This window comes from Seriola aureovittata, chromosome 10 (genome assembly GCF_021018895.1).
Source record: "Seriola aureovittata isolate HTS-2021-v1 ecotype China chromosome 10, ASM2101889v1, whole genome shotgun sequence".
Lineage (NCBI taxonomy): Eukaryota > Metazoa > Chordata > Actinopteri > Carangiformes > Carangidae > Seriola > Seriola aureovittata.
The window spans coordinates 9986698-10009873 of record NC_079373.1 but is presented as its reverse complement, the minus strand read 5'-3'; the positions used below and the strand labels follow the sequence as shown (position 1 = coordinate 10009873).

Genomic DNA, 23176 nt, shown 5'->3' with positions numbered 1-23176 from the left:
TGTTGTGGGCTGCAGAGGGGGAGGAGTGGGAGGGGCGAGGAAAGACAGATGGGAGCCTCTCCAAATCATGTACCAGTCTAACTTGCTGAGCATGGTCTCAGAATCGAGTCTTCACCTTGTTGACACAGAGTAGAAAACCAGTTAACCCATCTCTGATGGTAAGTCAACTAATAGATTAATCTATGTATGTGTAGCTAATCTTAAAATGTGAACTGTGAACATACAGGCTGCTTTTAGTAAAGGTGAGAGCTTCAGTAATCTGCAAAGTTTATTTTATTTCATATTTTACCAGTCTGGATTTTAGTTTTGACTGAACACAATTTTAATTTCAGTTATCTTGGGATAAGGACATAAAGCTTCAAGGCATAATGTAATGATAGTGTTGGTTTTGAAAAAGAGTGCTGTTATGTTTCACTTTACACAAGTGTAACAAAGTATTGCCTTTGTCTTAGTGGCGCGCTCTGGTAGATTTCCTGTTAAGATTTGAAAGGTTGTTAATCATTAGACCAGCATAAACCCTCAGGTTCAGTAGTAAAACAGCTTACTTTTCCTGCCTGCACTGAAGTCTCATACACTAATGTAATTAATTTGCAATTCTGATTTTATTATGATTCTCTTTGCGTCATAATAGAACACAGTTCTTCATTCTGCGATACTATGAAGTGAGGACATACTGACACCATCCAGGAGGACTTGTATGACTTTTGCCCTACAATGTGATGGATCCTCCTGAAAGGCGAAATGGAACAATCCAGAGACAAGATGCAAGTGACACTGACTTCCCCATGCCTCTGAGAGAGGATCTACATGGAACACACATTTACGAGTATATTGAGGTCTTTCCTGAAAATGATGAAACACATTTGTATGAGTGCACCTTGTCTGGGCTCCTATCCCCAACTGAACCACAACCACAACCCCAAGGCCATCTCTGGACTCAAGGCAAAGGAGGTACAGGGAATACTGACCACGCAGGCACAAATAGGCCTCTTCCACTCCGTGCCCCTCCCCCTCCACCCAGAACCAGACTTCCAAGTGCATGTTTGCCAGGTAAATCGGGCCGTGAAGCCCCCCCTGTTCCCCCCAGAACACGAGTACCCCTCCACAACAGCAAAAAGCAGTTTTCCTCTGGCCTCACTGAGCCTGCTCACAAACTGAACCGTTCCAGGACAGAAATAGACAATCATGTGAGTATGTGAGACAGAAACCTCTTTTATAGCTGAATAAAGTGACCCAAATTAAAAGTGGTAAGATCAGAAAAAAGGCCTAAGTATAGTTTGTCTGTTTTTCTTTTATTGACATCAGGAGCCATGGACCGTGAATCTAATAGACACTCCACAAGGCAGCACCAAGAGGCTCGCTTCTTTTTGTGACGCAACTTCCAGGTAAGAGAATGATGCCGAAATGTGTTCCTAAATATTAAGCATCCAACATTACACCAATATCTTTTTGACATGTAAATTAGATATAAAATGCTGTATGAGTTTAAAAAGTTTTGTTTAAAATATCAACCCATATGACGGCTAACCTCTCAAAATAAAATGATATCTATAATGTTGTATACTCTATATCATAGTATTCATTTTGTCATCGTTGTAACTTTCTGACACTGGATCCTCTGCAGTGTTAGTTGTTTGAAAGGGGAAAGTGTAGAACATATATAGTATATCGTCATACTTTTACTCTCACATTTGCAACCTGTTTGTCTTCACCATCTCTGGCAGGCTGATGTCGCAGCACAAACACACAGACAGCGTTCATAACTCAGGTGTGGTATGGGGTCGATTGTTACAAATCCACCCTGCGCTGCTGCAGCAGTTGGAGGTGACTGTCAGTGTGGCCACTGAGTGGGAGAATCAGCAGGTCCCCTTCCCCACCCCCGGTAAGATACTTATTTACTAGCCCTCTACCATCAGTTATGCAGAGGTACTTACAATAATGGCAGTCCATCTATCCCCAGAGAGAATGAAGAGATGAGAATGTGAAGCGAAAGCAAACACAGTATCTTATTACATACAGTTCCTTCTTAATGAACTGGAAAATACTGAGAAAGGACTGTTATAGTAACTGGTTTAGATAATATATTGACTTAGCGACGTACAACATAATTGTACAGGTCAAAGTAATATGTGGGCACAGATAAAGACATAATTAGTAAGAAAGAGCTGTGGTAATGGAGAATAAAGTGTAGATCATTTGATTCAGGAAGAACGATGTGGACATTATACACATTCTAAATCCTGTATGTGTTGAATTCAATGTCATGTCATGGTTTGTCACTTATTGTCTGTGAAAATCAAAATGTATAAATTAAGAAAAAACACTATGACACTCAGTAGAGCACACAACTCATCGGTGGCCAAACAATCCTACATGCCTGAGATAAGTCATATATCTCAAATATGTCAGATTTTTTTTTTTACATTATTTCTTGAGAAATTGACAAAATCTAGAAAAATGCCATATTTCACAATATATAGGAAAGTTTTGGGTTTTTTTTTTTTTAAGAAAAAAAGATCCTGGATCCACCCCTTTATCTGTATCTGCCCCAAAATTGAATGTGTTCTTCCCTGGCCTGTTCCCCATCCCTCCACCCGCCAGGTTTGGTTCAAATTGGTTGAGTACTTTTTCTGTAATCCCCCTGTCAACCAAACAAACTAACATACATGAGTGAAAACATAACTTCCTTGGCGGAAGTAATAATAATTTCATTCCGAAGTTCCCTTGTAGACTGTGAGTTGTTCTTTATACCACACCTTATGATCCATGTTTGACAAACACTACAGTGTCTGTCTTAAGTCCCTGCAGATATTGGCAGAAGTGTGTGGACTCTGAACTCTCAATTTTTATCCAGTGAACAGGACAGTGAAGAGTCTGATTGATCAAATCTTCCAGCTGCTGGATCTCCCTCCCAGAACAAGTGGCCATTATCTTCTAAAACTTTGCGACTCTGAAGAATACCTCCGAAAGTAAGTCACTTATCCAGAAATCAATGTTGAATTATCTATAACCTTTGATGTCCTGGTCTGTGATGCTCTATTCAAATATGGTGTATTTCCACATTGATTGATTAATCTGGTGGACTGTATGTACTTTCCCCTATCTCTCTTCAGTGATGAACTGCTGGGTATGCATGAGACTATTCAGATCTACAACAAGTTTCAAGTAGTCGTCCCCCTCCGACTGCTCCACGTTGACAACCTCAAACATCGTCTGGCCAGGGATGTAAGTCGGTTCAAACTCCTTCTCTGTTCCCACCTACAGTATAGATCATTTACCAAGACGGGCTTATCTTTAGTCTTCAAATGCTGCCTTCACAAACTCATGTGTCTGGCCCATGGCTATCAGGGCTATTGCAGCTGTAAAAACCTCCACCCTGTTATCTTGACTTTGCTCTGTTTACACATAACGTCATGACTGGCGGCATTTAGCAGCAAAAATGAAACAAAATAAGTGAACCTAATGTGTCCTAAAATTTATAGACATAAAAACCTAAATACAAATGTCACTGCCATTTCATGATTGTACATGCTTTATGTATTTTCAATTATAAGATTCTGTATTATTCAAAAACACTACACAAAATAATGGCACAATCCTACAAAGCAATCAGTATTTAAACTATTGTTTCTTGTCTAAGGGAGCGGACGACAGGACCCCGTGCCTAGTGTACAAGTTCCTGCGTCCTGCCTGTGTCTTCGACACCTGCAAGTAAGATGACAAGTAATCCTGCACTTCACATTGGCTTTGTAAAATGTGTTTTGGTGACAACAACTGTTCAGTGGGTCATGCATCAACTGATGTCTGTTTGTAGAAAACATTTGGAAAGGTAGCTTGACTTTATGGCTCCCTACCACTTTGTCATTTGTGTGTGTTTAACCTGCCCTCCTCTCTCAGGTTGAGCCTGCAGGGTGTACTCAGCAGTTTGAACAGAGAGGTGACAGAGGTTATGAAAAGTAAGGTGAGTAAAGACAAGTTAACTAGGGGACATGTACGTGTATTTCTCTCACGCACACGTCCATCAGTATTTGATTTTGATTCTTGGATCTGATCTCATCATATCTGTAGTCTGGGATGAACGTTAAAGTGCTTGTGGATCATGTTCGCACCGTCAGCAGTCTACTGTGTGGGTTCTCATGCCAGGAGTTGGAGGACGCCATCAGTCGCCTCAACAGACTCAACCCCATGCCTTTGGTAGGATATTACTCACATTTGTGACACTTTTCTTACATTAAGTGTAATCATGCACAGCACTCGTATCTGTTTTGAGCCCTTTGCCTTTTTAGTGTGTGTCATTTTTGAACTCTGATTTTAGCCGCTTTTTTCTTTCTGTAAAAGAACATTACCACGCCTTTGTCGAGGTATTGGGAGTGAACCAACAATAATGTAGTGAGGAAGAAGACAATACCGCCTCATTCCAGTGATCAACTGATCAGCTCTATTTGCTTATCTTCTTTACAGAGTCATGAGGAGATATTTGAGTGTGAAAGTGGTGAGTAAGTATTACTCAACTACATTGGTGTGGCATTGGTGTGTGTGTGTGTGTGTGTGTGGTTGTGTGTGTGTGTTTTAATTTGATGGTCACAGTACAGATACAGAAGTGGGAGGTTAGGGGGGGTATGCTATACAGTAAAGGTCCTGGGCTGGAATCAAACCAGGGACATTACCAAGTCAACAAGAAACAGCAGGCAATGAAGTGTTGCCAGACCATAGGCACAGCAATTTAAACTAAATTTTTAACTCCCTATTTACTATGTAGCGCCCAATATTTACTGTCTGTCATTTTATTTGAGTGTCTGAATTCTGAGTTAAATATGCCCCATACAGTGCCCTCAGAACGTCTCACACAGCATGTACACTATCCACAATGCAATGCGGTTCATTCTCTAGATGCAAAAATTAACTGCTGTGGTACAATACACCTGTCGATGATGCAAAATAATGATGATTCGTAAGTGGCTGACTTCTCAGTTACGTGCCCACTAGAGTGTACTATAGTATAGAGTACTGCTATGAGTGAATGAGTGAACAGCGATGAGTCCTATTTATAAGCAGTATATAAATATTTAATGGATAGTTTTGTAACATGCACATGTTGAGTTGTAAGCAGATATAAGTGTTTATTAATTTATTTGTCAAAACCTATAAATCCTACTGTGCATGTATGCTGTTCTATAAACAATAATGAATGACAATATAGTAAAACGCAATTCTAATAATACAAAATGTCTTCATATGATGAGTTGTAATTGTTGACAATCACTGTGCATTAATAAACATTTGAAAATGTCCTTATTTGCTTATAATAACATTAAAGTGTGTTATGACCCATTTATTAAATATTTGTAGACTGCTTCATAAATGTTTAATAGGGAGACTAAAGGTAAAATGTAAAGTAAAATTACCCACTTGGTATATTTTCTTTGATTTGATGTTTATTCTCTGTGCTGTACTCTAGCGATAATCATGCTCCATGGGGCGCTGCTCAAAGTGCTGCAGATCTTTTTTGACAACTTCCAGTCAGACTTCAGAGGTCAGGAGGTAACCTGCAACCCGCAAACACATGACGTTGAGGACAACACCGAAATCTGCCAATTCAACGTTGCTGCCCTCTACAATCTGCAACTCAGCTGGCTGACCGTGTATGTGTGCATTTTCTGGTCACATACAAACACACACACATTTTTACGTGTGTATGTACACATACAGATACACAAATACGTGATATATGGACACAAAGGTTAACCACATCTCTGATATGAGCACTATGTTTGTTTTGCTTTCGGTTTTAGTTATGAGTACTTCTCTGTTTCCTGTGAGTTGACGTACGAAGGAGCGAGGCTCTGCGACACGGGTATTTCTGAAAATATCAGCACTGCCCTGTCATATGGAAACAAGATCCAGTGTAACCGCATGTAAGGGTTACTTCTTTTACAGTCTCATGGTTTACATTTTATTTTATCACATTCAACTTCCCCTTTCCTTGTTTGTGTAAGTATTATATTGGGACTGATAACAGCTGTATTGGCTTTGCTTACTGTCCTTGCCTTTTTAACTGACCAGGTCTGTTGTGCCCTCATACATGTGTACATGAGAAATAATCTATATAACTTCATTTACAGATTTGTATTTGTACTAGAAAATTATAAAAGAGTTTAGCAAAGGAAGGAAAAAGTTTTGAGATTACTAGAATGGATAGTAGTGCCAGAAACAGTAAGCATGTATGTGTGTGTATGTATTTTGATTTTAGGATGGTCTTCCCGGTTCCAGTGAAAGAGCTGCCATATGAGAGCATGTTGACATTTCACCTCAAAGGCTCTAAGAAAGGAAAGAGCCCAGAGCTTTTAGGCTGGGCCGTACTACCTCTTTACAGCAACAGGTATGTTGCCTACAACAGTTGGGTTGAGGAGAGTAGATTACTCAAACTAGTGTTGCACTTCTATAAAGTTGGGGGATTAACAACTAAGAGATGGGTCAAACCAGCAGACTATGACTCTGGAAGATATTTGATTTATCTAATAAGGACGATTGAAGCCTCTTCAGATAAACTTTGGAAAATATTTTTGCACGTATCAAAGGGCTTTGAATCACTTACATTTAAAGTACACTAGGAGGGGATCTGTCAGTGGCCAGAGTGAGCAGGAGGACTGATTATAGCAAGCAAAAGCTGTTTCAGTGTTCAGCTGGGCACCTGACTATTGTTTTAAGACATACAAAAAATGTACTTATCCTTTAAGCTCCAACATTGATCTATCCTACATTTTCCATGATGCATCTAATAGGATCTTTTCACTGGACCCTCCCTGCTTGGGAAATGGCCACATTTTTAACTAACTCCATAACCATAGTTTGTAACACACATGTAAGCTTTCTGTCATGAAACTGTAGCTTCTGTGCCCAAAACAAAATGACCTCTGATGACATCATCCTCCTCCAAACTCACAGACAACATCTTGCAAATGTTTTCACAGACAGAGTAGTATTCCAAAATTGGCAAAGTTACCCTTTAACTAACTAGACTTAAAAAACAAAACAGGGATGCACCAAATTTCTGTCGCTTCTGTGCTTTACATGTTTGGAATAATGATCAGTTTTTTGACTGCAGTGCTCTTTTGTTGCCGCAGTCAACAGTCAGACATCTACGGACTATTTAGGATGCAGCATTAAGGATTTTTTTCTGGAGCCAAATGAAGAAAACCATATATTCTGTGTGTTATTGTCAGTGTGTTATCCTGCTGAGTCAGTAACAGCTTTCAGATCAGTTTTATTGTTGCTTATGTTATTTTCTTTATCTTGCTCACTCTAAATAATGAGCTGGTTTAATTTTTCATGAGTTACATCCCATTAATTCTACTACTACCCAACCAATTAAAATTCTACTAATCGCTATACTAACAAAGGTTATTGTTATTAGCTAGAATGTGTTTTCTATTATACTATGCTTGAGCAAGTGAGAAACTCCCTGTTTTTTGATAATATCCTGAGCTCTAATGCAGACCAGTATACATAGTAATTAGTGACATAAAGTATTTGTACTCTGTGTCTAGCACTCTTGTAGCAGGGACTGTCCTGCTCAGTCTGTCCACACTGGCGGTGTCGCCTGCTCCTCCCTCCCCTGCCCTGTTTGACAGCCACACACAACCCATTGGAGTCATAATGCAGGTCAGTAATACTGAACAACTGTGCCCTCTGTTGACCAAAACACAAACAACACCACAATCTTTCATCCTTCCATTTTTCTCCAGCTTGAGTTTCAAAATGAGTGTAAGTGGACGTACCAGAGGCCGATCGCACTCACCGGTTCAGTCGTATTCTCTCAGGCTTGTGAGGAATTGCAAAAGAAAATGCTGGACGTCTCTAAGAAGCACTGCATCTGCTTGTGAGTAGAAGAAAACAACACGCATTACATTATGAATTAACATACAGGTATATGTGCAGCACTCAATTTCATATATTTGGACATACATAATGTTTTCACTTCTATGTTGAGAACTGCTTTCTCTGTCAAACACCTTAATCTCTCTTTTCTCAGTCTAACAGAAAATGAGAAGACTTTCCTCTGGGAGAAGCGTCACTGTGGTGACAAAGGATGTACTTTCCTCCACCTGATGCTGGGTGGAGTCCAACTGTGGAAACCTGAATACTTGACAGAAATCTATACAGTCGTAGAGAACTGGCTCATGTATCTGCCTGAGGAGGCCCTCTTCCTGCTCAGTGACAGGCAGGTTACAAAGGTTCACGTGCAAAAGAAATATACACAGTCATTATGCAAAGCCACAGAGACTGACACAAATAGATAATATACAGTACAAGGGAAAATGTTTATTTGGTTGTGAAACTGTTGGTCAAAAAGCTGAAAGCAGTCAAAGGAAAAAAAGCATAAGAAAACTGTGTGTGTAACTAGAAATACATTAATTTATGAATAGAAATATAATTTGGTTTTGTAGGAACAGTAATCTTAATACGACAAGCAGACCAGTAACCTAAAGTTACGGCCATGATCGCAACAATGATTCAGGTTTCCATCAGTCTTGTTTGGTAACTTTAATATGTCTTTTTCAGTTTTCATGATCAGACTGTGCGGCGTGCTGCAGTTCAATTCTTTAAACAGATCCCAGATGAAGACCTGGAGGTGTATCTGCCACAGCTGGTCCAGGTGAGCACACTAACATCCACCACTAACTATTACTCACTCTGAGTGGACAAAATACAATTCATACTCACCTCCATGTTATCCTTCAGGTATCAGTAGCTTTACAAGTTAATATTTCAGCACAGGAAGAAACAGTATTAGTAGTAAAGGGGGAACACTTCGTAGATTCCTCAGTAGTTTGATGTCATGTGTGACGTGTATGATCAATCATCTTGTCCTGCAGGCTCTGAAGAGTGAGTGGGAGCTGGATGGACCTCTGGTGATGCTGCTGTTGGAGAGATCAATGAGGAACATACGATTGGCCCAGCAACTCTTCTGGTGAGCAGCAGAGTCATCAAACTGAAGGGATGTAGATTTGGAGCACTGTTGTAGTTTCGTTCACTGAATCAACATAATGACAGTTTGCATGAAAGTAAAATCTCATTCATCACCAGTAATGTTGAAAAAGAAATGAATATAAAGTAATACTACTTTATGCAAAATACACTGATATCTTTGCTTTTGTGTTAGTTTCTGTGTTTTCATGCACTGTGTACAGTAAAGTTAATTTATTATCATCATCATGTATTATTGTTTTCTATGCTGGCAGGCTGCTGGAGGATGCCCACAGCGACCCCTATTACCAGAGTTGGTACAGTAAGATAAAGGCTGTTCTGCGGCACTGTTGTGGCCAGACACTGAGGCAGGAGCTTGAGCATGAAACCCGACTGGTGTCCGTGCTTGTACAGGTGGCTGAGAATGTCCGTACCGCCGACAAGGCTCGACGTAAGGTTTGTAAATAGATCTCTCATCTACCCATTCATGTATGCACTCACGTACTGACTCCTAATCCTCTACTGTTAATGACTATAAATGTGCAAGTTATACATTTTATTTTTTCCATTTTTTCATTGAATGAATTTCTCTGCAGAATGTGTTGAACAAAGAAAAGCAGAAGATCGATGACTTCTTCAAAGATGGGATCAGCTGCTGTCTGCCACTGGATCCTGCAGTCCGTGTTAAGGCAGTTGCCTTGGATGTAAGAACGTCACACAACACATTACACCTATATATCATTACTCTTATTTAATATACACACAGTGCTTACTCCTTTCATATGTTACTTATAGGCTTGTAAGTTCTACAACTCTAATGCTGCTCCTCTGGGGATCACGTTCATCAGTACTGACCCTCTGTCTAAGAACGTCAGTGTCATCTGCAAGGTGTGGTACTTTATTGATCAACGTTGTCTTTCTCCCAGTTCCCTTCAAGGGAAAATAAAGAATTCATGTCACTCTCTTTTGCTGAGTCAAAGAACATGTGTTGTTCAGACAGGAGATAACCTGCGTCAGGACATGCTGGTACTTCAGATAGTCCGTGTGATGGACAGGGTGTGGCTGCAGGAGGGGCTGGACCTCCGAATGGTCACCTATAGGTGTCTTTCTACAGGCAAAGCTCAGGGTCTGTTTGATTTACTTGTGTTTTTGAATGTACATTAGTAGTTCCCTTGTCTTGTATCTCTATCTTTTTCACTGCTTATGCTTATATTCTATGTGGTTGTCAGGTCTGGTGGAAGTGGTTCCAGAGGCAGTGACCCTGGGGAAGATTCAGCAGGAGTGGGGTCTGGGTGGGACCCTTCGTGAGGACACACTGGAGAAATGGTTCCATATGTGGAATAAAACTAAGGAGGATTATGAGAAGGTTAAGACCACTACAAAATCTTTGATATCTTCTACTTTACTATTGTAGATGCTTGACTGTACTCTTGAATATTCAGTTTGCTGTGACATGTTTATGTTACATTGTGTAACCTTCCCCCACTGTGTATGTGCAGGCTGTGATGAACTTCATCCACTCGTGCGCAGGGTGGTGCGTTGCCACGTTCATCCTGGGGATCTGTGACCGCCACAACGACAACATCATGTTGAAACACAGTGGACACATGTTCCACATTGACTTTGGCAAAATTATGGGCAATGCACAGAAGTTTGGAAACTTTAAAAGGCAAGTCAATAAAAAAGGCAAGCAGCATTTTGAAAGTGAAGAGTGGTGTTTGTGTTTGAGTAGCAGAGAGATGCATAAAAATGTCAAGTCAAAAACAATGTTGTGTATTAACAAGAACTATCCACCACTTTTTTTTCTTTTTTGCAATGCTAGGGACCGGTCACCATTCATCTTTACATCTGAGATGCAGCACTTCATCACAGGTGGGGGGCAGAAGCCTCAGTGGTTGCATCGCTTTGTGGAGCTCTGCTGTGAAGCTTACAACATAATCAGACGGCGCTCTGCACTGATACTCAGCTTATTGGAGCTGGTAAGACCTTTACTGAATAACATCTCCTCAGTAATAAGGTTACAGCTATATCTGAGAGTAGATAATGTGATATAGAACATCTTTTCATTCGTGTGGTTTCCAGATGCTGAACGCAGGTATGCCAGAACTGAAGGACTCTAACGACCTGCAGTATGTCCAGAACAACCTCAGACCTCATGACACTGACCTGGAGGCCACATCCTACTTTACAAAGTAATTTAATGCACAACACAGAAAATGTACGCAGTCTGTCGTTCGAGCCAAATCATTTCTTCTCCTGTTTTAGTTCTGCAGTTGTATTAATGTGACACTTATTATATGTGTTTGTCCCTGATGTAGGAAGATCAAAGAGAGCATGGGCTGTGTTGCAGTGAAGTTTAACTTCCTGACACACAGCATGGCTCAAGGGAAGAAACAAGAATCAAGAGCCAGGGAGGGCATCCCCAGTCCCAGCAACAACATCCAAGAAGCTGTTATCCAGGGATACACCGTCAAGGGAAAAGATGTGGTGAGGCAGCATGTATTCTTTGTGCTTTGGTAATTCAGACAGAAGACGCTGGCCTCAGTTTTCATTTTTATAACAAAATGTCACTGAGAGATTTTGTCTGATGCACCACAGAGCTTTGTGTTGGATCCTCGTAGCCAGGGGAGCTGATGAAACATGTGGAACTGACAGGAAGTTCACACATATTTGGTCTGAGAGGAGTAACCCCTGGCACTCAGCTGACTGTGTGTGTGTTTGCTGTCACACACTCACAGGATGTGTCTCTATTCCCTCAGCCTCCAGAGTCGACTGAGGACTGTTACTGGTGTTTGTTGGCATTTCACTGCTCTTTGATCGGAACAGGCTTCCTGATGTCAGGTTAAACTCTTTGAAGGTAGAATGAAGCGCCTTTTCAGTCAAAGCAGAAGCACCGAGATTTTCTCAAGTTGCCCAGTAGTATAAATAAATGGTTTCCCAATAGATCAAAAGTTAAATATAAGCATGTGGGAACTCATAATTTTCTCTGCTTCTGCGTGCTAGTAGTGCTTGTTTTGTTAGCACAGTATAAACACGCAAATTCAGTTTCCCACATTCTTTTTTTTAATTTGGATTCTCTGATAAATACTTAAACAAAGGAAACATAAAACAGATAAACCCGTAAAGAAGCTGCTTGGTTAAGAGTAATTATCTGAATGCTTGTGGTTATGGAGGCAAAACCCCTTGAGTTTATTTTGCAGAGGTCTAATAAACAAATTGTAAATTATAGGATCACCCTGCATGGGTTTTATTCCCTTGTAACATTCTTAACGGAGTTAATAACAATAAAAATTATAATAAACTTTATCAAGTCAAGATTTAAGACAGATGCACTATAAAACACTTTACAAATCCTCCCATCAGCTGTGGGCCAGTTACTAGAGAGCGTTGATGGAGTTAGGTGGGAATCAGCTGTTTAAGAACATGGACGACATGTAGCACCTGCCTTGGAGTTTCAACATGGATCCTGGGTTATCAACAGTCAGTCCTCATTTATTCACCCTGCATCCTCATGAAAGCATTCGTTTTGTTTGATTTGCAGATCTATGCTCTGAGAGTAACCATTCACGATGGTTATCTGACCAGTGAGAAGACATTCGGGCAGTTTGAGCTGATCCATAAGCAGCTGCAGAAATACTTCATTGAATCCATGCTGCCTCAGTGAGTGAAGAAAAAAACATGCACATCCAGCTCACATACGATGGCTCTTTTATTTTATTTTGAATTTCCTTCTTGGTTATAACATAATTTGATGCATCTCACCTTAAAGGTTTCCTAGCTGGTATAAGATGTCATTCACTCCAGCCAGGAAGATGTCTCTGCTGAATAAATACCTAAAACAGCTTTTTGAGGGACCATGCAAGGGAGTAAGTTCCTCACTCTGCATCACTGGTTGATTTCTCTCTGTTGTGATCTTTTGTTATGCTTGGCTCTAACTGGCTATCCCATCTCACTCGGGCTCCTGCAGAATGAATATGTCTGCAGCTTGTTCCTGGATGGCCCCACCATAGTCCAAGAAAGTGTGGCGACAGGTAATTTTCTGCTCTTAAATAAAAAGTGGATGCATAAAAAAAGATTATAAAAGATTCAAATGAAAAGAACACTTTGCTGCTAAAGGCAATATTTTAAATGTGAAGGTTGATTCTGTGCTATGTCTGGGGGAAACTGATGATCGTTTATATATAAGATATGCTATGCAATGATTTACTGGCACTGACGCACTGATCTATTGCAGGAGCCCGTCCTCAGATCCAGCTGTACATTTCTTACGCTAACTCTAAGCTCTCGGTCTTGGTAAAACACCTGAAGAACGTTGTGAGTTTGCTTCACTCTTATCATTGCATTGTTTGGATCATTATACAAGATGAAAGCAAACATAGTAAATGTGTTCTTCCTCAGAAATACTCAAGAGCAGGCTGTCACCTTTGGCCTTTTGTTTTTCAACAGAAGCAGGCAAACGGCTCTAACCCTGACGCCTACGTGGTCACGCGTCTGAGACCGGACCCTCACCAGCGCTCCAAGAGGAAGACAAAGGTGGTCCGCAATAATGACAACCCCACTTTCAATGAACTGGTAAATCCCCTTCTCTGATACCCTCAATATATGAACATATGTTTTACACAAGGGAACAGACTAGCTGTGCAACTAGCTGATGAACACAGTGGTGTATTCAGCAGCTGAAGAGCCTCAGAAATTGATGGGACACCAACATTAGAGCTAAAAGAGAGAAAATATTGGACTTAAATTCATCGGGTGAACATATGCACAACCTCAAATGAACGGTAATGTTGCTTCTTGTCTGCTGGATGTGTAAATCGGCTACAGTTTCCATATTAGGTGATAATATGTCAGTGTTGTGTTCAGTTTGTTCCTAATGTCCCCACGAGGCCAAAACAACCTGTTATTTCGGCGTCAACTTTACGAAAAGTGATGAAACCTACCCCACTGTACAAAACCAGTATAGTACAGCAACCTAGTGCAGAGAGTAGTAAAAAAATTAGGCTGTGGTGGAAGAGATGCTTACTAGGCTCATATTCATTCAGTATTGACAAACTTAAATATTAATCATTTTAATTTTTTATATTTTTTTGTATATCTAGTCCCTCTTGAGACAATGTGCTGTCACTCAAAGTTCTAATGTTCACTTTTACTGTGAGCTCTGCCTGCGGCGCCACTCTCCTCACTGTGCGAGTCTGATGTGATCTTTGAGTGTTGAATCCAGCAGACTCTGACCAGTAGCTTCCCACGAACTTAACAGCGTCTTACTTCTGTGTTGCAAAGTAAAGCCTTAACAGATTCAAATGACTAGAACAAAAAACCCCATCCTGTTCCTGTTCCTGAAATTTCAGATAAAAGCCAAACAGTACAGTACAAATATTCTAAAATTACTTACTGCGTGTTCTGAATGCGGAGCTGTTTGACAACTAAAATATCTGCCTCCTGTTCACAGCTGGAGTATAATTCTGTCTCACTGCTCTATGGGATGGTGCTGGAAGTGACAGTGAAGAGCAAGAAGACTTTTGTGGCTGCAACCAACATTAAACTGGATGACAAGCTGCTTGACACGGAAACATGGTTTCCCCTGGGGAACTGTGCAATCTGACATCAGAGCGCTGCACTGTACGCTTGCTGCCAGCAGGGGGTGCAGCTGCACTGAGGGAGAGGAGAGAATCCATTCAGAGATTTTTTTTCAGACTGTTAAAGGGAGACAAACTCACTGAGAGGAGGAACTCTGCACTGACATTTTTACCTATTTATCAGATGCAACCTAACCTCAGTCCAGAGCTGAATACACTGGCAGTGGATGGGGTGTTTGGATAAAGTTACAAAGCTGAGTAAAAAATACTCAGAGAAAGAGACTGTTTACTGTGTGAAGCATCATTCACCTCTTCCATTTATTTTTAAATGTTAATCATATGACATTTGCTAACTAAGTCTGATTTTATGGATGTACCTTCGGTGATGGATAAAGGAGAGAAACTATTACTTTTATTATCATATTTGCACTTTCATTTCTACTTAAACTTTGTTTTTGTCACTGTGAGTGAAAACTGTTGTTGTAAATGTGTGTGGTCGAGACTGTCAATGTGACAGCGTAAGGGGGAGGTGATGCAGTGCTGTTAGGAGCTGCCTGCTTGTTACCTGCCCAGACTGAATGTGTTTGTCCCTTTGGGCTGTGTCAACTGTGTCCTTGACCAGTGGAATTGGAGGTGGGAGGCAGGAGGGTGAGGAAGGGAGGAGAGGGGCTAGGAGAGTGTGTGAGCAGGATGACAACACTGCCTCTCTGGCCTGAGGGGCTGAGTTAACACCCACCCCCCACCCCATCTTTGTCTTATCCGTCAGTGGCATTCAAATACAGTTATACACATGCATGCACAAAACCCGCAAAGGCAGACACTCAGATGCCCACAAAAACACCCCTGAAAAAGAACCTACACACACACACACACACACACACACACGCACACACACACACACTCTCTCTCTCTTTCAAGGCTAAGGCAGGTCTTAATGCCGTTCTCCTCCTGACAGGCCCGCTGACCCGTACTCCCCTCAGCCTCATTCATAGGATTTAGTGATGAACGAGGATAGAAATAGACTCCCCTGCACTGGATTTGGTTCAATAATGTATACCTCTGTGAATGCTATTTATATTATTCCCTGCTGGGTCTCTCACAGGGAGGTAGGCTTGGAAGAAAATGCTGGCTGCTACTCTTTCATAGTAATGTTCATGGAGTATTAATGTATCCTGGCATCGCACAACAATTTCAGCCCCAACATAAGAATGACATCAATTGTTTTTGAAAAGATGATTAATCAAAAACACTATATTGTGCTTGGTTGTCTTATGTGTGATCAACTCTACCACAATAATTGTACATGCATCAATTATTCATTTTATTATAAGAGCCAAATATGTCACTCGAGGGATTCCTGCATTACTTGTGTGATTCTAGCAGAGAGTTATTCTTCTCCTGTTTGCCTTTGCAGCACAGTGTGCAGGCAGTAGAGAAAGGCACATTTATTTTCTAACAATAAAACTGGTATTTATATCTGAGGAAATGGTGCTTTTGATTTATTTATATATTTTTGTTGTTGTTGCTGCATCAGCCACGCTTCTCTATCTGTTGGTGAGGTGTGTGTGTATGTGTGTGTGTGTGTGTGAGTGAGAGTGATAGAGTGAGAGAGAGAGAGTCTGATAGGGAGAGCTGTTTTTAGGAATACCAGACAAAAACAAAGAGGGAGGCTGGATCCAGGCTGCATCCGTCTCGGGACAGGAGAGGCACCCAGCGGTAGCCTGGAAGTGGAGAAGGAAGGGGGGCATGAAAAGAAATGTATGTATAGCTGCTAAATACATAAGCATCATATAGATACAGTGGAGCATTTCCATAAAAACTGAAGCACAGAGCAGAGGCCAACCTTCAGTAATGCTGACATGGTGAATGAAGGGAAATACAATAATTGGTCACGCAATGTCACCTCCATGTAATTTATCTCCATTTGACTCCCAACCCCCCACCCGCTGCCTCTGTGGCTCACCTTTCTTCAGGCTGGTGAAGGGCAGAGTGTACTGGCCCACAAACTCGCTGCTGAGAAGGCCGGTCTGATCTCGGACACAGAAGCGCATGAGGCAGAGCTCGGGGATGCTGATGTTGAAGTTCATGTCAGCATCCCAATGAGGACTCAAAGCTGTAATGGTAAGCAGAATTAACCAGTTCATTTCCATCAATAAGCACTGATGGATTTAGTGTCTATAATAGATATTTTATATTAATAATGGATCACATGACAGGGATCATTTGTAGTGACAAACACACAGAAAATGATCACTTGACTCTGTTCTGGCTGAGTCTGACCGCTCTCATAGCAGGTGGCAGTTTTTAGTAAAAAAAACTTGGTTAGTTGGTATCTAGCTGGTAAACATAGTGGATCATTTAGTGACTAAAGAGTGAGATATTTCCCTCAGGAGTTGGTAGAGACCAAAAACAGAGCTAAAGGTGTCCAGAAACGAGTTTGCCATGACAGTGTTGTGTTTGTAGCTTGTTTCTGCTCATCTGGCCACAATGGCCACCGAAAGTTTAAAACAATACACAAAGTTACATTTTTATAAAGCCAAAACTGTAGACACGAGTTTAAGAAAAGCCTCTCTGAAAAAGCTTGTTTTAAGAAGTGATATTCAAAATGTAAGCTTGCTAACATGCTCACAATGACAATGGCTGATGTTCAGTAAGTGTAACCATGATGCCTGTTAGCAAGCTAATATTTCATAATTACCACTAAACAAAAAGTACAGCTAAGGCTGAATGGAATGTCATTAGTTTTACAAGAATTTGAATTAATTTTCAGACCTGTTGGTGGCACTACAGGAAAAAGTCAGGAAATTCAAAGTATTTTTTTAATGCATTTACTGTCTTTATTTTGATAGCCACAGTTTGAGAGAGAGACAGAAAAGTTGGGGAGAGAGACGGGATGACGTGCAGGTCATAGCAGCCTGGGCTGCCTCTATGCCTCTACCAGAAGTTATTACAATCCATCCCGAATTTTGACAAAATTTCCTGGCAATCCATCTAATAATTGTTGAGTCTGAAAGTGGCAGACCCGTAGATGGACTTTTCCATCTATAGAAAAATAAGCAATTATCAGATGCACAATAGTCTCCCTGTCATGATGACGATACGTGACAAGTGTTGGGCTCGGTGTTCAGGAGAGAACACGTAGATAACTAATGAGTCACCTCTGCTGCAATTCACAACCCATTTCTGATTCAAAGCAATATGCTTCAGTTCCTCTGTTCTGTCTACATTTTCTTAAATCTACATTCATTTGTATTCACCAGTGACCTCATCCATTTCATAGTGTGAAATGATTTTATGATTTTATGATTTATGCTCATGCGTAAGCACTCTGCACCCTCCAGGACTCTTTACTATCTCTCCCACCCTCTTTGTCTCATCTCAGCAGCAGCAACACGGCGCTGTATCGCTTAATGTTATGTTTTGGTCTTAAGTTCTTTTTCGTGTAGCCATTTTTGAAAATGCAGGTTCAAATCAAAGGAAACAAGCTGCATGTTCAGGGCTGAGCACCACCTAAAATATGAAAGGTCTGTCAAAAACCTCGGCAGCTGAGGGATTAATTCCCACACTTGAAAGTCTGATGATAGTTACAGGCTGTAAACGTAAGACCCAAACAATCATTTTCATAGTTATCATTATAAACACTTACTCATTATGAATGTTGATGTGATATGGTACCATGTTACTTCTGAACGTGAAAAATGTGTGTATGCATGAGGATCCAGTTGATGCTTAAAACCACTGTAGCCGTTCATCCAGGATGCAGTGACTGCTCCATGTTTCCAGTCATAGCAATAGTGCATGACAGATTTCTCTTCAAAGGAAATACACTTCTACATTTTGAAGAAACTCATCAGCACATTTCTCTACAGAAGCCAAACATCTGCTTACTGGGAAATACATTTAAAAGGAAGTAATGGAAAACCTTACAGACACCACAAAATACTGCTGTCATAGAAAACTGCATAGAATCCAGTTCAGGTGGTTTCCACTTGAGTGTCTACATTGTCCCACAGTGTGCTGGTACTTTCTATGAATAAAACCAGAGGTCTGCAAGCTTTGGCTTTATTGTGGATGGCAATCTCATCCTGCCAGTCCACCACTTTGGTCCTGGATGGATGGATTGCCATGAAGTTTCATGATGTTCATGGGTTTGAAGGATGATCTCATGACTTTTCCTCTAATGCCCCTATAAGGTTGACGGTTGACGTTTGCGGTTATGAATGAAATGTCTCAACGACTTTTGAATGGATAAGTATGAAATTTTGTTTATTTCATTTATTTCCCCCTTAGGATGAACTTTGACGTTTCATCTAGCTCCATCATCAGGTCATTTTAATTTGTACAATACTTTAGTGTATGACCAAATATTTGTTACTGCTTTGTCTGAGTACAGCTCCACAGAGCAGCTAGCATGGCTGTAGACTCTAAGCCTTGTATGTCTATTATTTCAGTACTGATGGCTGTTGCCTCATCAGCACCATTTTTATTGTGAGAAAGAAAGAACAAATACAGAACAGGAGCCTGCAAAACTCATACAAGATTGAATATTATCAGCTGAATCTCACAGATCTTGAGAAAAATCTGACAAAGTATGTCTTAGATTGATGAAAGTAGAGACAGGTCTGACAAAGTAGAGCTGAGCCAGTCAAGCTGTGTGTTGAGATGCTCGAACATGACCAGTGAACAGTTTGAACTGCAGTACTTACAATTGTTTTTGACAGTATGTGTGCTTTTTCTGCGGGAGTCAGATGCAATCCCATGAATCTCCACTCTGACAAAGGGGTCCAGAGCTTTGCCACTCCTGGGAACAGGTAGGTTGGACCCACTGATCACCTGTAGGTGATATGGAGAATCACACAGGGGGATTATGAGAATACAATTGAAACCAGGGATAAACAGTAAATTAAAAAGAGAAGGGAAAAGAGAGGAGAGGAGAGGAGAGTGCTGTAATTACACTAGTCTGGAGAGAGGCAGGCTTATCTGCAGTCCTCTCACACTGAGCCTTCCCTTCCCTGGCCTTGATCAAAGACAAACCTGCTTGTACTTATCATGACATGCCCCGCTTGGCATTGATGGAGCTTTACAGTGTCTGGCCCAGAATTATAGTCCCTTTCCTCTCTTAAAGTCATGCTACAAAACATTATTCGCATTATTCTTCTTCATAACAACAATGGTCCATACTTCTGAGTGCACAGATAGCTGTTTGGAGTTGTCATTTCATGAAGATTTGAAAACAGACCATTGTTTATAGTTGACAGTTTTATGCTAAATAGACTCATGAAAGCTCAAGGGAAAATATTGTTTTCCCGAGCAGATGAATAATTTAATCTTTAAAAATTGAATACCGACCCTACTTAAGTAACAACACTGAATGCTACTCATGACTCTGATTGCCACTGAGTTGAGAGCTGGGGCAAGATTGCAGGGTTTTCCCTGAAGTGATCAAATAACCCAGTGATGATTTGAATAAATAAAGTTTGGGTTTTTCCCAGGGCATCAAAAAACAGAGCACATCGCATTTATATTTCATGCAGTGTGCTGGGAAGATATACAGTGTGTGTACATATTCTAATAGAAGACAATGTCTGATGTGCTTTTAACTTGTGAGAGTCTATACATCCTCATGAAGTGTTGTCTGATCAAGATTTCCTTCATCAGAAGTACAGCAGATCAACGACTTACAGTTGAGGCACTTTAAAGCAACTGATACAAGTACATTTAGTACAGTGACTATTGTGCCTGTGCTGATAGCCCAAGATCCACGACAGGTTCCAGCTGAAACATATGAACCCACATAGACTGAGCTGCAGTCTGTTTAAAAACATGAGTAAAAGGATATTTAATCACTAACTTGTGATTGTTCAGCTTCACCACCCAATACAATGGAGATAAATGGAATTATGTTTGTGATGATCGCACTGAAAACTGACATTTAAAAAAATCTAACATCTTTTTCCATAAACAATGTCCCTGTTACTCTGGATACTCACTCCACTCTGCACCTTGACACAGAAAAAGAACAAAACAATATGAAGCACTTGTGCTGCAGCACTCAGAGCATGCTTTTAGTTGTTTGAGAGGGATTCACTTCCAACTTGGATGACACCTAGCTCTTGTACTCATCTCCCTCCTCTGCTGTAAGTCTCTGTGAGTCCCATGTGATCCCATGCAATTCCTCATATTGTCTTTGCTGTACAAAGCACCAGATATCTCTGACTCCCACCACTATGTTCTGCACATGAGCAAGTTGTTGTATCTCTGTAATTGGACTTATAATGTGTTGACTGTAGTCCTTATGCACACACTATAAACATGACTGTTTGTTTGTGATTGTGCTCTCTACAGCTTCATCCACCTTTTTGTCATGTGACTTAGATACTGTACATAACAAGTTCTGCTATAACTGTGCCCCAAGATGCTTAAAATAATGGAAAAGGGATGATTTATTAATTGGACCCTGGGTCTAATTGCATTAGATCCCCCTCTCTCTCCTCTCCCTTTACTTTCTGAGGGAGATAATCTAATTAAACGCAGACACACTCAGGGAGTTTTACATCATAGCTGGTTCGCAGCAACATTTGTCTGGAGGCAAAGAGTAAGAATGAGCTTCACTACACAATGCCCTAGATTGTGAGGCATAGACACATGCATACATGCACGTAAAGCACACACACACGGACAGTCCTCTAACATTACACCTTAATCCATAAATCCACCCTGAGTGGATTATTCAGCGTCCAGTGCTCCGTAGCTACCTTGAGCAGCAGGTGTGTGGGTTTGAGCCTGTGGTGGCTACATCCAGGATCAAAGCTGCTCTGACTGGACATGAGCACCGCTGGCTTCAGGATGTATCCACAGCCCCCGTTGTCCTGGAAACGGCCACCATTAAGGTCCATAGGCAAGCCCAGAGACTGGAAATTGAGAGCCACTGCAAAACACCACGGGACAACAGCATTGGGACAATGAAAACCAGGAGCCACACAGCAGCAACAAAAAAAGATTTATGGGAACAAAATTGAGAATGCCTGAAGCTTGTTAAAATAAAACAAGCTGCATGAGATGATCTCTCTGCATATCTTCCATTTTCTAAAACTCTTGTTCATTCTCCAGGAGGGAGCTAAATTATACAATGACTTGAAATGTTTCCACAACAAATGGCATACATTGCATCAGGGAGGCATTCACAATCACCAACTGTGCAGCGAGTGTACTTGTAAGGGGATTTTCTGCAGTGCAAAGCTCACTCTGTGTTGGCAGGTGTGCTGCATAGCTGTGCTGCATTCATAGATTTTAATTATGGTTAGCCAGGACTAACAGATAATTAATAATGCAAAATGTATATTTAATTTTGTTCTAACTAATGCATCCTTTCATATACTTCTCGTGTATTTCACAGGGACCCAGTGAATCTTCTGCTCATCTAACTGTAAATGATCCATCCAGGCTGCTGCTTTGTACCGCAGTCTCCTGCAACTGTGAAAAGTGCCGATCACCATCTGCACAGCTGCCACCGCAGCATGTACACAGTCTGCGCAGCAATCAGCAGGGCTCCATGTCAGAGTCGGTGGATGGCTGACTGAGCAATGGCGACGGATGAAGAGGATGTGTAAGACAGGCACAGTGACAAGACCACTGGCCAAGACAGTGCCAGACAGATCAAGGTAGTGACTTTAAGCTCACGGGTGAATCACACATTTCCAGAGAGTTTGAGGACATAATGTTTATGTATGACTTTTGAAGCAAAGCTCAGATTTCTCTTGGTCGTTGCTACTGCATGTGTGATATGATGTTAAGCCCAGTGCTCATGCTGGGCTCTAAAGAGATGATAACTGTGCGAAAAAAACTAAGCTGTGACCGAGGCAAGGATGTAGTTTGAAGAAGAAAAAAGAAAAGCACATTTAGGAGGGTACAAATCGATTTAGAACAGGTGTGATAAAGGCCAGGAGAGGACTTGCTCCAGGGGAAAACACAGATGAGGTGGTCAGGCTGTGGACCGGAATGAAATGTTCTTTTCACTGCTAATCGACAGGACATTTGGTCAGGTTGTTCCCTTTGAAGTTTGACAATAAAAGTTTCCAGACTGCGCTTCGCTCCGTTTCAAAACTTGTAATGGATTGTAGTGGTTGTTCTTTGTGTGTTGGGAACGTTTTGATTCCTGTGGAAACTGATGACACAAATCAAATTGAAAAAGAAAAATCCCATTTCATGTCTTTTTTGAATTCATGTTGTCAGGGATTTAATTTCAACCAAAACAGAAACATAGTTGGCAAGAAAATAAGAATAACTTTGGGGAAATTGTGTTACCTCTTTTAGGTTGACATATTTACATATTTTACATACTTTGTTTTTTTTACAATCCCATTTACAAATCAGCAAATCAATAAATCAAATACCTAATAATGTTATCAGCTTATTGATGGGTTAATTTATTCATCATTATTTTTTTTTATTATTTAATATATAATTTACTGAGGTGAATTAGGTCCAGTTACTAGAATCCTTTACAGCAGTTTGGAAATTTGTAATTCATATTCAGATTCCTCTGCCTCAATAAATGTGTATGCATATATAAATGCATGTGAATGAAATTTGACGATATCTTATTTGTACTCGCAGATGTGGTGTCCGACTCA

At 40.8% G+C, this 23176-nt stretch overlaps 2 protein-coding genes across 3 annotated transcripts in view; one reads left to right on the top strand and one right to left on the bottom strand.

The window, feature by feature from the left end:
- Positions 1-96: 96 nt before the first annotated feature.
- Positions 97-14569, top strand: pik3c2g (phosphatidylinositol-4-phosphate 3-kinase catalytic subunit type 2 gamma). 2 transcript variants are annotated; one of them, XM_056388216.1, is made up of 33 exons: positions 97-158; positions 632-1187; positions 1306-1385; positions 1725-1882; positions 2855-2969; positions 3114-3225; positions 3641-3711; positions 3898-3961; positions 4069-4194; positions 4462-4492; positions 5459-5642; positions 5793-5915; positions 6251-6379; positions 7548-7662; positions 7746-7879; positions 8033-8221; positions 8563-8656; positions 8877-8971; positions 9243-9423; positions 9564-9671; positions 9763-9855; positions 9964-10093; positions 10197-10333; positions 10467-10636; positions 10790-10946; positions 11050-11159; positions 11286-11454; positions 12509-12627; positions 12737-12833; positions 12935-12998; positions 13202-13281; positions 13414-13539; positions 14417-14569. In XM_056388216.1, exons 2-33 carry the CDS (start codon positions 720-722, stop codon positions 14567-14569), a joined length of 4182 nt encoding a protein of 1393 aa, XP_056244191.1. In that variant the 5' UTR covers positions 97-158; positions 632-719. The 2 variants fall into 2 exon arrangements, with proteins under 2 accessions (XP_056244191.1, XP_056244193.1); XM_056388218.1 differs by lacking the exons at positions 12509-12627; positions 12737-12833; positions 12935-12998; ... (1 more) ...; positions 13414-13539; positions 14417-14569 and having other exon boundaries at positions 11050-11185; positions 11286-11388.
- Positions 14570-16130: 1561 nt separating this feature from the next.
- LOC130176859 (1-phosphatidylinositol 4,5-bisphosphate phosphodiesterase zeta-1-like) overlaps positions 16131-23176 on the bottom strand; it is a 17530-nt gene continuing 10484 nt past the window's right edge. Inside the window, 4 exon segments of the mRNA XM_056388245.1 lie at positions 16131-16264; positions 16507-16656; positions 19250-19376; positions 21299-21471. Of these exon segments, the coding sequence (XP_056244220.1) occupies positions 16182-16264; positions 16507-16656; positions 19250-19376; positions 21299-21471 (533 nt within the window). The 3' untranslated portion in view covers positions 16131-16181.

Excerpts from the sequence above, each read along its gene's own strand:
- pik3c2g (XM_056388216.1), top strand. The coding sequence starts at position 720 with ATGGATCCTCCTGAAAGGCGAAATGGAACAATCCAGAGACAAGATGCA. Across the intron at positions 6,380-7,547 it reads CTACCTCTTTACAGCAACAG|CACTCTTGTAGCAGGGACTG; the intron begins GTATGTTGCCTA and ends CTCTGTGTCTAG. Across the intron at positions 10,334-10,466 it reads CTAAGGAGGATTATGAGAAG|GCTGTGATGAACTTCATCCA; the intron begins GTTAAGACCACT and ends GTGTATGTGCAG.